This window comes from Gallus gallus, chromosome 4 (assembly GCF_016699485.2).
Source record: "Gallus gallus isolate bGalGal1 chromosome 4, bGalGal1.mat.broiler.GRCg7b, whole genome shotgun sequence".
In the NCBI taxonomy this organism is placed as follows: domain Eukaryota; kingdom Metazoa; phylum Chordata; class Aves; order Galliformes; family Phasianidae; genus Gallus; species Gallus gallus.
In genome coordinates, this window is record NC_052535.1 from 68,990,834 (window position 1) to 69,006,212 (window position 15,379).

Genomic DNA, 15,379 nt, shown 5'->3' on the forward strand with positions numbered 1-15,379 from the left:
GTAACACTTTTTAGTACGCTGTCCCTGTTCCCTATCTCAAATCATTTATTTGACTGATGGAAAAATACCAGCCAATGTAAACAAAATATTCTGGTTACCTCCGTGTAGTTCTTTTCAAGTAAAATAGTATTTGCCTAGAATTGATTTAAAGATTCAGCATTACAGTTTTACTGGGATAAATCTAAGATCACATGGAGTAGCCCTATGCTCGTATCGTGCCCTCTTTCTCTTCCTATGTTGCGTGAAGGTGAGTGCTCAATGCTACATGTTATTTTTGTATCATCTTTTTCTTTAGGGCAAGGTACTTTATTCAATACATACATAATTTAAGCAAGACAGCAAAACCTCTCACAAGGACTATCTCAGACAAGCAATCTTTGTCTTAACAATGTCCCTCAACAATTTGAACATTATCCCCTGGGGCTTCTAATACAGTATTGTACAGCCCCCACTAAAATACACCATTAGTTATCGCATTTTTCTGACAGGTTTAACACTATATATCCTGCATTGTATTTCAGAGGAAAACAGAAGGTCTATAAGAAAAAGTAAGTAAATAATTTCTATCAGAAAACATTAACTCAACACAGGAGTTAATAAAAGAGCTATTGGTACGTCCCTTGGACAATTCCCTGGGCAGTAATACCATGCTTACAGGTACCTGCTGCAGAGCTCTATTCCTACAGGGACAGCAAGGCTTCTTGACAAAAGGTTACTTGACAAAAGGTTATGATCAAACTAAAGTAAGAATAAGTCCAAGATGTAGTGATTGACAACTGAAAACACCAGGCTTTCTTGACAGTCTTTGTTTGAAAATTAAACAAGTTTTTAAGATCTCATAATTAAGATCTCATATTCTGCTTGCCAGCACAGAAAAGGAAAAAATGCTTTACACAAAAGAACTTTTTATAAGTTTGACTGTTTTAATTGGTGTCCAGATATATAGAACTGAAAACTGCTTGTGGTCAAGCATAGGGTCTTCAGTAATCCACACAGAGTTGTTGTTCTGGGCCCGCGTGTCTATAGGAGTCACTCCTGGTCACGAACGTGCATGTGTTTCTTCTAGCAACCAGACAGGACTACCACAGAGGATTCTGTTTATTCCTCTCAAAGTGCAGAGGCCAGAGAAACACCAAGTTAAAAAAAAAAAAAAAAGTCATTTGAAAACATGCTTCCAGAAATAAAGCAATGTGAGATGGAAGCGGCACAGATACCATGGTTGGGGGGAGCTGTATCCTACCTCGTCGGGCTGCTGAGTCTGCTCACCAGTTACATTTTCCAGTGTCCCTTTTTTTTTTTTAGTGAAGTCAGCTGTTCAGTATGGCATAAATACCAACGAATGTCAAACTTTCCTTCCCTTTCCAGCTGCCAAGAGGTTTGCTTACTTTTGCTCCCGGTACTTTTTAAAGCACATTCTGTACAAGTGCATTTGAAGGCTGTACTCCTCCTACTTTCCCAGAAAGATATCTCAAAGCTTTAAAGTTAGAGTGCCAAAAACTACATTTTGCGTAACAAACTGATTGCAGGGGTAGTGAAAACTTCATCCTTAAATATCAAGAGATGGAAAAGTTGCAATGCCTGTAACCACAGATCAAGGACAACAGTGTAAGACAGAGACAAATCTTCCTGTCATCACTTCTGTGGACTCACCACATGCAAAGCAGATACACGGTTTCTAACAAACAGGAAATTACTTCCTCTGTTCCATTATTTTTACAACGTATGAACTATGCACCTATGATAAAACATATTCAGATGTATTTAAATATTTTTTAATTGTAGCTAACAATTAATGAGTGTATTGGGAGGAAAAAAATACAAAACAGCTGTGAAAAATGTAATAACAAAAATCCAGGAGAACAGGCTGCGTAAAATATTGGAAGGCTCTTCCTGTCTTTGGAGGTAAACTGGGCTAAAGAGATACTGAGTTTCAGTGCTCAGGATTTTAAGCTAAGAGTACGTGAAGTTATCACGGCTGTTAGTGTTATTCTGCAGCATTCCTGCTGCTCAGCTGCACTGTAAAGCCACTGCCTCAAAGAAAGGGTGACTGTTCCAACATACCCACAGCAGTTGTCTCACCACCTCTCCTCACAACTTCACTGCTGTGCCCGAAAACAATATCTTTCTTTTTAGTATAATTCTGTATGTGTATCCTCCAGAATTTTACCTCAGCAGAGTTGGTGCCTATTACTGTGCAATCCCTTGAACACAAAGTGTTAATAAGTGGTGAGATTATTACAAGGTTATCATTTACTACAGAAAATAATAATGAACAAGCGCAACACTATGGTAATTTGTTCATGTTGACTAAACTTAAATACCAAAAGCACCTTTTGAAATACACGTTTTTAACTGACAGGAAGCAAGCAAAGGAAATTATTATTTGGGCTGAAATGTTTCAAAGAACTTTGCATTCTAACTTGCTTCATATGTTGTGTACAACCGCAACGGTCAACACTCAATCTGTTTTTAGGTCAATACCAATAAATCATTAACCCGATTTAAATTAATGCAAAGGCTACACTATGATGGAAAAGAAATGACTCCCTTTTCTAACTGTTTCTGAAGTCTAAAAGTCTGAAAGAGTTTTAAGATGTTGCTCGATATTGTAATGCGCAAAACCACATTGAGTGTCTTCAGAGGACTCTTGGACGCCAGACGTCTTCCATACCACCTCTTCCATCCATACACATTAAAGGGATTAGGTCTGTGGTCTTCGTTAAACCCAGAGGTGACAACTGCTGGGAGACTGTCACTTTTGTGTTTTCAAACAACTGGTCTGGATATGTGAAATTTGCAGCACTGGAAGCAATAGCTGGAAAGCATCCTGAACATAAGTAGTACTGTTGCAGCCCTAATGGGGAGAGAAAGTGAGGTTCATCAGTTTACTTGTCATGTATTTCAGGAATTACAATGTAGTTTTAGAATAAACTGTCTTTGTTAGATCTGCATCGTGTGTTATTAGCATATGTATTCCCACAGGATTTTAGAACCTGTAGATAACAAAAATGATGCATTACAATGGCTTACAGTAAATAAGCGTGGCCTGTATTGCTACGTAAAAATCTGATTTCCCCTCAGTTTGAACTCCTGGAGAGTTTTGTTTGTAATGCGAGTAGCATAACGTGGCACTGGATTCAGAAGGAGATCTGAATCTAGACCTTTTTAAATACAAGTCAACTATTCTTTCCATCAACTGATTTTATTTTTAGTATAGGTGGAAGGAATGTCACTGAAATTAACAGTTTGCATTATTATAATGATTTAAATACACCAGTTCGTATTTCCAGAATTTTTAACACTGAACAGCACAGCAGCTTGAAATACTTAATGAGCGGTGGTCTAATATGTGTTTCTATACAAATAATGAGGTTATAGAAGTACACAGCAGCTTATTCCACTATTCTGGTCCTTCCCAGACATCGCAAGTCCTGGAGCATATAAAGACATGTCAGCTGCAACAGCAAATTTACCCTACTGTAAGGAGTCTTTAGTAATCTTTATTAAAGTTTTATTCAATTTTTCCTTATTTTCCTTAAAGATACTGAATTATGCAAAATTGCTTATTTTAAAACAACCTTTTCATCATTTTTAAAAGAATGTGACCATTATATACAGAATGGCAAACTGCAGTCACTACTATTTGTATGTTTGTTTAAAGAGATGTGATCTGATTAGCTGATGGGAGAGAGTTCATGCTGTAGATAGTACGTCTCAGTACTTGATGAGCATATTACTCCCACTTGACCTCTTCTTTCCATGGTAAATTGAGGCCCATTTTACTCACTGTGCTTTTCTGATGAAAAATAGATCACAGTGAGTCATAGAAGAAATCACTCATGAACATTTTGATGCCTGACACATGGCTATCCATGCACTGACTGATGCAGCTGGACTGCAAATCTTAGTAGAAATCTAAATGCCTGTGGATAGGAAGCTCTGCAGCATTTCTGCAACCAAGAGGTTCCTTTAAAGGAAAGCACAGGCTGAAACTGTCTGCGAGCAAGAAGCACTTTGCAGGATTTGAAATTGTTAACGGAACAGTTAGAGCAGACTTAGCCCAGCCAACTTGTGCACAAGTTAAAAAAGGGCTCAACAGCAGCACATTGCAAACTTTCTGTTGTGCTCTGACCAATAAGCTGCAGAACTTCAGCTGGTCAGTCTCGCTTTAGTCACGCACTTTTAAGAACCTTCACAAATGCAGTATTACTACTTACAGTATTCGTGGGAGAGGCTGAACACCAAAACAAGGAGTTTCTGAGCTGGCACTCAGCAGCCAGAATGGTATCATCATTACTTTTATATAGAGTTCTGTCTTCAGATGTAAATGTGACTGTTTCCTTTTGAAATCATCTTACTGGAGCATTCCTAATGTGAGAAAGGTGACAACTTACCTCTAATAATACGCTGTCAATGATGGGGTTAAGAACCTCTGCCTTCATGCTGCTCTGTAAACCAGAAAATAGAATGAAATGTCTGGACAAGAAATACATTTAACAGAAATATATTGGTATCTGAGCAGCACTTTTATGGATTCTTGAAAGGTCTTGTTTCACCTTGATTCTTATTCAGATTGTTTATCGCATTATTCCCTTTAACTGTGCCTACATTTCATACACACCTCAGTAGTCCCCACGCATTTCTATCACTGAGTACAATGAACTGAGACAGATCCAGGATTTTACTTTTACATTAGTTCATGTAATGCAGAGTTTCACATTGCTTGGTTTCCTATGGATATGAGATTTATATGATTACATTGTCTTTCCATCTGACTGCCAGTGCCCTTTTCATCCCCCTCAATGTTTTTTAGCCGCTGGCTGATTTCAAGGGTAAGTAAAGTTTGGAAGGATAAGGATGTTCTTAGATGGTTCCGGAAAATCTGTAGTTAGGTGGAAGTGAAAGGCCCAGAGTAGTTTCTCTTCAGAAGGAGAAACAGGTGAAGCAGACCCTCAGCCTGGAGACGGTGCAGTTGAGTTGGACAACACAGGCTGGCCAGTGAACAGGTGTGACTGGCTCAGCACACAGTTTTTCTCAATTACCAGCCAGGAATGAGGATGGGTACGTGGAGCAGAAACATTACTAGAGGCTACAGAGTCAAAGCCCCAGAAAACCAAGAGTCATTATGGAAAGCAGAAGAGATGATGACAAAAGGTCTTTCCTTTTTTCTTCTCACCATTCTATGTATCACATTGTATTTCTTAGAATGACATTATACTCCAGGAAGATTAGCTTTCTTCTAATGCCAAACGGCAGACTTACTTATAACACAGGGAATACAATATCTATTAATTTAACTCAATGGCGTTCCCTTACAACCTTCTGGCTTTCATATTACAGATGTAAAGAAACATGAAAAATCTTCATTTTAGCTCAGAGATAGCAGAACAAAGGGAAGGTGGTTAGGTAAAAGAAAAGAAATTTTACTGTCAGTTATTAGGAAATCCATTATAGAAGGTACTGTGCAGTTCACTGTCAATAAACTTCATTTCAGATAGGGAGCAGTATCAAATACTATTGACTGCATGCATCGATAAGTTTAGGTTTGAAAGACATTACATAGCAAGAGAAGGTGCTATTTCTTAATTCTGCATTACTGCCCCCTGTAAGAAATACAGCAACATTATGGAGTATGGGCACAGCCAGCACTACAACTAACATCTGAATTATAAATATATAACTAATTAGGAAAGCACTATGTTTGAAAAAAAAACCAGTATTTTCTGTTCTAAACTATTTCTGTCTCCCACAAGTCAATGTACTTTACAGTATACTGGAATGTGTTAAACCAAGTGCTGCTGGCAGCTTAAGGAGACAACTGAGCCACTGGGACATGCAGGAAGATGCAGATTTTGTTGCAAATTCCTGTGTGATGGGTGCTCCTTGCTTCTGTGGCTGATCATGGGGAGTAGAAGGCCCACATAGAATTGTTTGAGTTGGAAGGGACCCTTAAAGGCCATCTAGTCCAACTCCCCTGCAATGAACAGTGACACCTTCAGCTCGATCAGGGTGCTCAGAGCCCCCCATCCAGCCTGACTTCTGATGCCTCCAGTGATGAGGCATCCATCACCAATCTCGGTAACCTGTTCCAGTGCTTCACTATCAAATCATAGAATATCATCATCCTCTGGAAGCTTGCAGGGATTTGACAGTTCTTAAACATCACCAGACAGCCCAAACAAAGCTTTCTTCTAGGGAGTATTCTGGCAGCAGGAAGCGTATTTGTGCTCGATTTCTTCCTGAGTCCATATAAACATGCACAAGATCAATCAGGTCCTAAGATCTGGGGGGAGAGCTGATGAGCACAAAACCTAGTGTGATGCTTACGGCAGCTTCAGTTTGCAATTTTCTGAGTTGTCCCAGCTTAATATCTCATGTGAAATTTATTTTTGTTTGTGCATGTATTTATTGCAAGTGTGTCAAAAAATATGATAAAACAATCCCAAATTGCAAAATAAGCAGATTCTTCAAGGGTAATGGGAAGGAATGTAAATTATTCAGAACAAAAGCAATCCAAGATATCTTCTCAACAAATAACTGAAAAAAAAATTCTTCACTGATGTGTTGGAAGGGCTCATGGGACTGTTGTGGAAAATTTCCTTTGTTATACATTTGCCCTCTCCCGGAGTAATCAGGAGAGCCAGAATTCTTCTCTGATCTTTATGAACAATTTCAGCATCAGCAAAATGTTTGCCTCTGGATCCTGCTAGAACACTCACATGTCAGTTCTTCTTAAAGTATCTCAGAAGATACTGCACTACAGGCCCTGAAAAGACCCCCAGTGCTCCCCTGCAGTGTCTGCCCATTTGTCTTCATAACAGCGTTCCCCTTGCCAGTGGAAGCAAAGCAAAGGCAACAGGGTTGGGAAAGGGAAAGAAAGGACAGAGATGGCCACAGATAACTGGGTGTTCCCAAATGGGCTCTCTTGGGATATAAATCAAAGAGGTGTTTTTTAAGTCTTTTTAAGTTTAGGAAGTCCAAAGAGATTTTCCTAATCTCTTATGAGATTGAGATTTTATTTTATGGTGAAAATGGGAGAATGGTGTCTAGAAAGATTTTTAGAAGGCATAGGACACGCTGCAGTCTATCAAGGCTTATAAACTTCTAGGAATCTGACAGGAAAACACTTTGTGCTCTTGACCTGAGGAAATAAGTGCCCTCTTTTTACTGGTAATACTTCTTATTTTAAGAAGTGAACTATGCTAATGAAAACTCAAACGGTAAAGAAAATGTTATTTTCTTACCCCAGCTGCTGTTAAAGAATCAGAAAACTTCTTCGATAAAGATGAAACTTCATTGCACATAGCACTTGTTAAACTGTTTTAAAAAAGGAGACACAAATACAAAATTACAGCCTTTTCGGGTAGTAGATAAAAAGCCTGTGACTACCATAGGCACCAACTTCATCGTGGAAGCCAGGAACATTCCTAAGGCAATTTTGATTCTAGTAATTTTTAAAGTATCTCCAGGTAGATTTCGCTCACAATTTGAGTTTTATATTCATCCACTGAAAACTTCAGTGCTGACAACAGCAGCAAAATGTTGTCATGTTGGCTCAAACACTACTCTTTTTTCATAAAGAAATGGTTCACTTTTTAAAATTCTAAGCTTTTAGTATTACTGTTGTTTTTCTGATGGTTGCAGCAACACAACTCCAGAAACACTATTAGAATTAAATCAAACTTCAATGAGAACCGTAAGAAGATTCTTATCTAAGTACAGAATAGTTGTTTTCTGTGCTAGAAGAGGAAGTACAACAGGAAAAGGAGACCTAGTTCTAATTCTAGATCTTCAACTATTTTGCTAAATATTCACAAGTACGTAACATCAAACCTCACCCTGTGAAGTGCAACATACTTTTGCTCCAATTCTTCACAGCACTTACTCAAGTACTTAGTTTTGGACTTGAGTGTTTCAATGGACTTTGCTAGGGCTACTAGCCCTAAAGACAAACACTTGCTGACCTATTTTACTTACTTCGGACTCAAGTGCTTATAACATCTTGGGGTCAAATCCTTACAAGACAAGCGAAACTGAATGAAATCAGTAGAATCTATCACTACAGAGAGCTTGAAATCCAAATTCTGGGTTCCCCCACATAAACTGGCTTCTTAAATTTATGTATTTTCTGTTGTATTACTACAAAGTTACTGATAGATAGCCTACGTGACTTGACTATGAGGAAATACAGCACGAAGTCCCCTAAAGCCAACTGTTGTTTATTGATTCATGAAGTTACTGTACCTTCAAGTGTCAAAAGCTTAAGACTTAATGATTTTCAATCAAATGTCAAACAATCACGTGAAATACATAACACTTACTTTGTCAGTACTTTTGCTTGATCTTGAGCTGTCTTTTCTACTTCCTGCCCATGTAGAATTAATTCTGCTACTTTATGAAGCTGTTCTATACAACGAGCAGTTACCTCAGCCAGACTTTCAATAGACAGCATGTAGATCTCCTTAAATTAAATTGAGAATAGAGAACAATATAATCAGTAATAGCAGCACTAATAAATATACATACATGTGCGTGTGTGAGACGATTTGAAACACAGAATACTTCTCCTCCACAGATAGAAATACTACCACACACACACCATAAAGTCATTCTCACAAATGGTACTGAAAAATGAAATACCCACAGCTTAAAAAATACAGACCATATGGTGATCAAGAAAAACTAGGAAGAACAAATCTCTCATTAATTTAGATGGGAAATTTGTCAGGCTCTTGGATTTTCTAAAACAGTGCTTTTAAGTCTTTCCTAACAAATAAGAAGATCCCTTCACTGTAGAATAAGTCATAATTGCTTTTATATTGAGCCTAAAGTATTGAGTCACTCATCAGATGAATTTCCAGGTTAGAAGTTGATAAAACTCCCAATAAATGAGCACTTCTTATCAGCAATGAGAAAAAAAATCTACCTAGCACTCTGGCATCACAACTTTCACAAGCTGGTGCCAGCTGGAAATTTGCAATCGCATAAAAAAATCTACACTATATACAGATGTATAACTCCACTTCCTTCTTTGGATTTCTTTTTCTTCTGTAAGGAAACATGGCAGATGATTTCTTTATTACAATTCTAACTACATTTAAAATTGTTATAACTTTGCATAAAATAATATTCAATCACAATCAACCACCTCAACAGGAAGTGCTAAGTGAACAGAACACATTTAGCCTTCAGTGTTATCTTCCATAAAGAGAATTAGCACTTATGAACTGCCTAAACGTTATTTGTTTGGTCAGTTTGTGATTTGAGCAATTCATGAGTTTGAATAAAGCTGAAGAATTTTTTTCGTGTACTGCGACTGGGAGAAAGAGATCCTAAGGACTGTAGATATTTGACCTTCCCTGTTCTTCAGATTTACACCACAGAATTTCTCAGCTCGCTGTGTGTTGTTTATCTGTGCGAACACACAAATGTAGACAGGAAAAAAATATGATAAGCAGAGGATTTGGTACATTGGTATTTACTCATGGGAAAAGACTAACAGTGAAAATATTTCCGTAAGTTAATTTCCTGTTGGGTCTACACTGAGCAGTTATATATTAATTTTTCTTAATAATTCAATGAGTTTAACAAATAAGAGCAACATATAGTACCACTACATAAGATAAAGAAGTGACCCCAGCTAACAAAGTATGAGAACTTGCTTAATTAAACTTATTCTCCAAAGGTATTTTACCTCCACAGTTTTGCTTTTATTTACTTCTGATTTATCATTGTCAATTTTGTCTTTTCCTTCTTCAGTCTTTTCTTCATCAGGCTCTCCAGGTTTTTCTTCTAGCTTCTCTTCTATGTCTGCTGAGGTGGATAAACTGGCTTCTTCCAACCACTTATGAGCTTTCTTCCTAGCCTGCCAAACAAAGAACCCAACCCCAAAGTACAGTTAACATACGAATATCAAATAATGTTCCTAAATATTAATTAACAGTGCATTTAATTAGTTTTCCATTTTCATTCAGAAGTTTTAAACACATCAAGCCTCTGGGTAGCATTTACTTAAGTGTGTTTTCAAGAAATTAAAGGGAGAAGTATTTCTGGCTACAAAAAGATGGATCAGCCAGGGATAAATTCTGTACAGGTATAATGTTCTTAGCCAACACAAAGAATTAGTGTTAATACCTATGAATATTTCAAAATGATGTTTCAGCTTGAGGAGGGATTGTCCAAAGGAATTTACATGGAAATAACTTTCCCAAATTAAGAAGAGGTTGGTATAAAGAAAGGCAAAAATACTGGAGAGGTAAGAGAGTTGTCCCAAATTCTTAAAAGAAAAATAATTAGAAAAATCACTGTATTTCCTGCTATCTTCCCAGGCATGAAAGTAGATTAAAGTAGAAAAACCTGAAGTTGTATCCAAGCTTCCGAGACAACTTTTATAGTTAGCAGGAAATGTATTATTTCCCTTTTTAAAGGTAAAGTTGAATTAAAACCTGTAATAACCGAAGCCTAAACTGGTTATCAGTAAGCTATCTAAGCAGCTAGAGAGAAACATTCATCTGAGCCTAAGAACACCATATGAATCACCTTTAACAGTGCTTGATAGCAAAAATGTGACTACTAATATAATTAGTTTCTAGCCATCTAATTTTCAGATGGCTAAAGCTTGATGAAATAAATTTAAGACCGCCTTTCCAGCTGAGAAGGTCTGGAGGAGTCCCTCAGGAACATGTTGTTCCCGAACTTTGCCACTGTTCTTCATACCTAAAACCAAGTCTGCTGATCTCTGTTCTGCTGAGACATTCCTGCTTCAAGACTTTCTAACATGGCCTACTGTGCTAGTTGGGCATTTCAACTGTATTCCTCACTAATCTCAGCTCTTCTGTGAAAGTATTTGTACTTTTAGTCCCACCCTCCCATACTTTATCTTCTGAACTGTCTGATCTGAGCTAGCTACAGCTTTGTGTCAGACCAGAACAAAGATCGCCCTCCTTGCCCAAGCTCACTGACAAGCACTAACCTTGTTCAGTTTGTCAGGAGTTGCAGCCACATGCAATTCAAATAGCAGCTCGGTGAGCATGCTGACAAACTCTTCTCCCATATCTGCTGCAAGAGAAAGACACCTTTTGTTATCATTAATATTTGACACAATGTAATACATCCAGCCAAACAGCTTCTGCAAACACTCTAGAACTTGAAGACCAGTGACAATGATATAAGGAAAGAGGAGGGAGACGCTCAAAGAGGAGAGAAAGCAATAGAGGTAGCTGTACAATTAGACGTCCTAGCTTGACACTGACTATTCTTTCTACTTCATTTTAAATGCTACCATATTCCACTAAGACAGATAAGTAGAGAAGATGCATGCTTCCTAGTTACCTGATGAAAATGCACAACCCATGAAGTAACCAAAGAAGAGACACCAACCTCTTCTTCCAAACCAAGGAATAAAAACTGCATCAGGGCCAGAATGTGACACAGCCAGTCTCAAAAGAAACACTGGAAAATATGTTGCCGATTATTCTGTCTGCAAACCACAGCTAAGAAATATGTTTTCTTTGGCTTTCAAGATTGAGTTTCGCTTAAATGAATAATTTTTTGGAGAAATGAGTTTTATACCTGCATCTTTATTGCACAAGGTAAAGGTAGATATCACTGGTATTTGAACTTTGCCTCTGTTATACACATCCCTTTGACCACCTGCAGTTGCCATTGCCTAACATGCTCCAGGCTCCTAAAAGTTGGTAAATTAGGTTCCCTTGTTAAGCTACGCTGACTGAGTTTGGAATCTTCCTTAACATTTCCTAATGGAGTATGCAAAATCTTTTTTTTTTTTTAAGCTTAATAACTTAAAAAAAACCCAAAGTCACTCTACTGAGCCTGATAAAAGTCCAGCTACTTCAAAAATGAATTTAATGTCTTGCTTTGTCCTTACTTTGTTTCTGCTCTGGACACACTGAATTCACTTGTTCTTAAGACAATGCCAAATTGTTCTATAAACTGCAGCTCACTGAAAACAGATGGGCAGTTCACCAGATCAATGCAGAGTTGACAAAAGCGTTGATAACTAGCATATTCATCTCAGTAATTTCCTCCCTTAACCTCACGTGCTTGCACATGAAATCTTTGCTGTTAATGGCTTTCAATGTAGGCAAAAGCTACTTCTCTCATTATTTCATAAACAACTGAAAAGACGCTGCAGTGAAAATTATGTGAAAGAGTTGCCCAACCACAGTGCAAGGAAAACATCCGAAAAAAAATCAAGGGCTTTCTCCTACTGGTATCAGAAAATGTCCTTTTCCCCTCTTTTCCTGTTGATTTTCCACCTCTCACTGAGCTCAGCAAAGAGACAAAAAACATCCAACCCCAGTTTCAAAGTTATCAAGAACAAAGTCCAGCCCCACTCCTTTCCCAAAGCAGCCTCCCAAAGATCACTGTGGTGATTTCTCCTTGTGTTGGGCTGAAAGCATTTAACTTAGAGACTGAGAGCAGCACTAACATCTCTGAATGAAATCTGGAGAGCTTACATTAAACAAACAGCCAGTCTTCTTCAGATACTCAAGTACAAGACACTGACTTTCCTCTCACCCCATTTTATATATATGTATATATCACTGGTAAATGACACCACATGAATAACATGGCCTTGGATTACAAGAAGCTGGCAAAAAAAAAGTCAGTAAGTGGTAATTAACTTGTCTTTTAAATATTGCTCAATGGCTAAGTTTTAACATCTCCAGACACCAAGAGATCATCTCTGGCTTCTGCAAGGGGGTGGCTTCACCCTATAAAGGAAAAAACCTACAAGCTTTATCAAGCGTAGAAGCATGGATAATCCTATGGAAGGTAAGTTTGTCATTGCTATAAACTACCTAGCAAGGAGGACCAAACTCAAAATTCTTTCCCGAGTTTTAACACAGCCTGCTCCCTCTTACTAGATGACAAAGTTTAAGTGAAACTACGTAATTCTGCAATAAAAGTATGCCATTAAATGAACATACGGCTTGCAGGCTTGATTTTGTAAGTGTAAAACCTATTAATGTGCTTAACAGGATCTTGCTTAGCACAAACTAGAATGGAGCCTCCTCTTTAGAGCAAGACATGGGCTGCGTTTAACCCTGACAAGCCAATCCTTTGTTAAACTGTACTTTTATCTATGCTGGAGGCCAAATGATGTTTAAAATTTCTCCTAAGGTGACACACAGACCACTTGCTTAGCATAAATTTAAAGATCAAGTGCACTTTCAGACAGGAAAACGTATTGGCTCAGTCCTAAGAGCAAAACTTGATTGTTAAGCATGATAAGAACACTACGTGCAGCCTTAGAGAGGGTTGCTGGAACATAACTTGAATTATATGAAGATTGGCATACTGAAATATGAGTGGATTATGAAACAGTTTAACAATACTGTGCTTTGGGGAAACAGACATGCAAATTCCACACAGCATTATATGTAAAGGCACTAGATATTGTTCTTATCTGAAAACGGCAGACAGCTGTCATGTAAGGGTCTATGCACAGAAGCCCTCGAGTTTTTACAGGGTTGCGTGTATCTGCTGTTCTTAATAAAAAGACTCCAGATCCTATGCACTCACAACTCAATAGAAGGTCTGTTTTCCCTGACTCAGGAAGTTTTATGAAGCTCCTAAGAAACCTTTACTCCCTCTGACAGATTTTAATGAAGATAACACATTTTTGTGACTAGGACCCAGACAGGGACATTGCCTCAAGGGGTCACGTCAAAGCACTGCATGGAGTTCAGAGCTCTCTGCAGTGTTGCATGTACTTCGGGTTAGAGATGAGGCTGAAGAAATGCCACAATCTCCAGTCAGGAGAGCGCTATGATGAAGGGTGATTAACTTCTTTATTTTTATTTTTTTTTGTCCTCCAGTGGAACTAAAATTTAACCTATTTAATAGTAATAAAAGAAATTTATCTGTAGTTCAAGTACTAATAAATCCTGAGTCTGACTGCATGGAAGGACTTGCATTTCACTGCAAGGTGCTGGATGGGGTGCAGCTGGCATTCCAGCTGTCACAGAGAAGAGATGCTTCATTGCTGACTGACACTTGTACAGGGGTAAACCTGCAACACTCTGATTGTTCTTTTTTTTTCTTAAGGTGCTCACTGCCTTGGTTCCAGCATGTTTAAGAGGGTAGTTAATGTTTCAAGCAGAGTGTTAAGCAGATGTGTTTCACACACACACAAAAAAACCAAACACCAGAATATCTAACCATCAGAGTAAATACCACTTTGTGTAAGAAACAGAGCCTTTCATGGGGACTGGTTTCACAGCAAGGAGCTATTTCTCACTTAAGGTACAACACACATCATGAATCCTCACTCTAAAACAGCACAAAATCTGTCCATACTAAGACACTACATTGAACACCTGCTGCTCCTCTGAAAAGCAATAAACCACCTGTGAGAGACATCATGCATACTGCGTAAGCACTGCTAGAAAGAATGCAGTCTGACTGGAAAAGATCTTCCAGTTGGAATATGTGGATGTGAACACAGTTTCTCCACCTTTTCTGAAGGGCAGAGAAATGACACCTCACCATCTTGCAGAATGTAGGTTTACGGGCAAAGCATCTGTGAGAAGAGCAAAAGGATGTGAAGAAATACCTTTTAAAGTAAGGTTCTGAATATGGTGTTTAATGGCATCAGTTAGTCTTCAGTCAAGGGGATTCTTTTTATTTGCCAGAATAGGTTGCGTATGGATCTCACAGGCCTGAAGACACAAGTTACAGTAACTTTTCCTGATCTCAGCCTATTCTGTGGAATGTCTGAAGTTCTGACCTGTTTAAGACACCTATATTATCACTAGCCAGATGATCCACATGTTTTACCATCAATTCTGTGAGCTGATCTATGGATTACCACATTAGTCCCAGACAGTTCAATGTTGTGCACCGTGATAGTTAAGGCATGCTCCTGCTTATTATTAACTTGTTTCTAATGCTCCATATGCCACATCTTGCCAAGCATTATATAGAAGGTAGCCTTGCCACACTGTGTTTCAAAGTCCTTTTCCTTCAAAAAGTTCAGCTTTTCTAGGTTCCCTTTAACGACATTCTAATCCTTTACTAGCACCTCGCAAGCAAGGGAGCAAAGTCAGAATGAAACTGCTAAATGGAAGAACATTACTAAACACAATCCTAACCTCTTAATTAAACAATTTTAGAAACAGACTCTGTAAGAAAGCCTCAGTCAGATTATCTTCCCTTTTTATTTGTTTTCAATGATGATATTGCAAAATAGTATGATATGTTCTTACCTTGTATTCTCTTTACCTCACACTTCAATTGCAAATCCAAAATTAAGTCTTCCTCCAACTTGCAGAACATCAAAAGCATTCATTTTAGTGAATAACAGATATTACAGTTTGGATTGCAATTTCTGAAGTGGCTATATACAGAAGTA

At 38.1% G+C, this 15,379-nt stretch overlaps 1 protein-coding gene across 5 annotated transcripts in view; it reads right to left on the reverse strand.

Annotated features, from left to right (window-relative positions):
* Positions 1 to 903: 903 nt before the first annotated feature.
* The window catches only part of FAM114A1 (family with sequence similarity 114 member A1), a 31,284-nt gene continuing 16,808 nt past the window's right edge, over positions 904 to 15,379 (reverse strand). For 4 of the 5 annotated variants that reach the window (NM_001397194.1, XM_046940294.1, XM_015285655.4 and 1 more), the window contains 6 exons: positions 10,973 to 11,058; positions 9,695 to 9,865; positions 8,322 to 8,461; positions 7,245 to 7,317; positions 4,395 to 4,448; positions 904 to 2,854 (listed from right to left, as the gene is read on the reverse strand). In NM_001397194.1, the coding sequence (NP_001384123.1) occupies positions 2,753 to 2,854; positions 4,395 to 4,448; positions 7,245 to 7,317; positions 8,322 to 8,461; positions 9,695 to 9,865; positions 10,973 to 11,058 (626 nt within the window). In that variant the 3' untranslated portion in view covers positions 904 to 2,752. The remainder of the gene's footprint in view (positions 2,855 to 4,394; positions 4,449 to 7,244; positions 7,318 to 8,321; positions 8,462 to 9,694; positions 9,866 to 10,972; positions 11,059 to 15,379) is intronic. The other variant, NM_001397195.1, reaches the window with a different exon arrangement.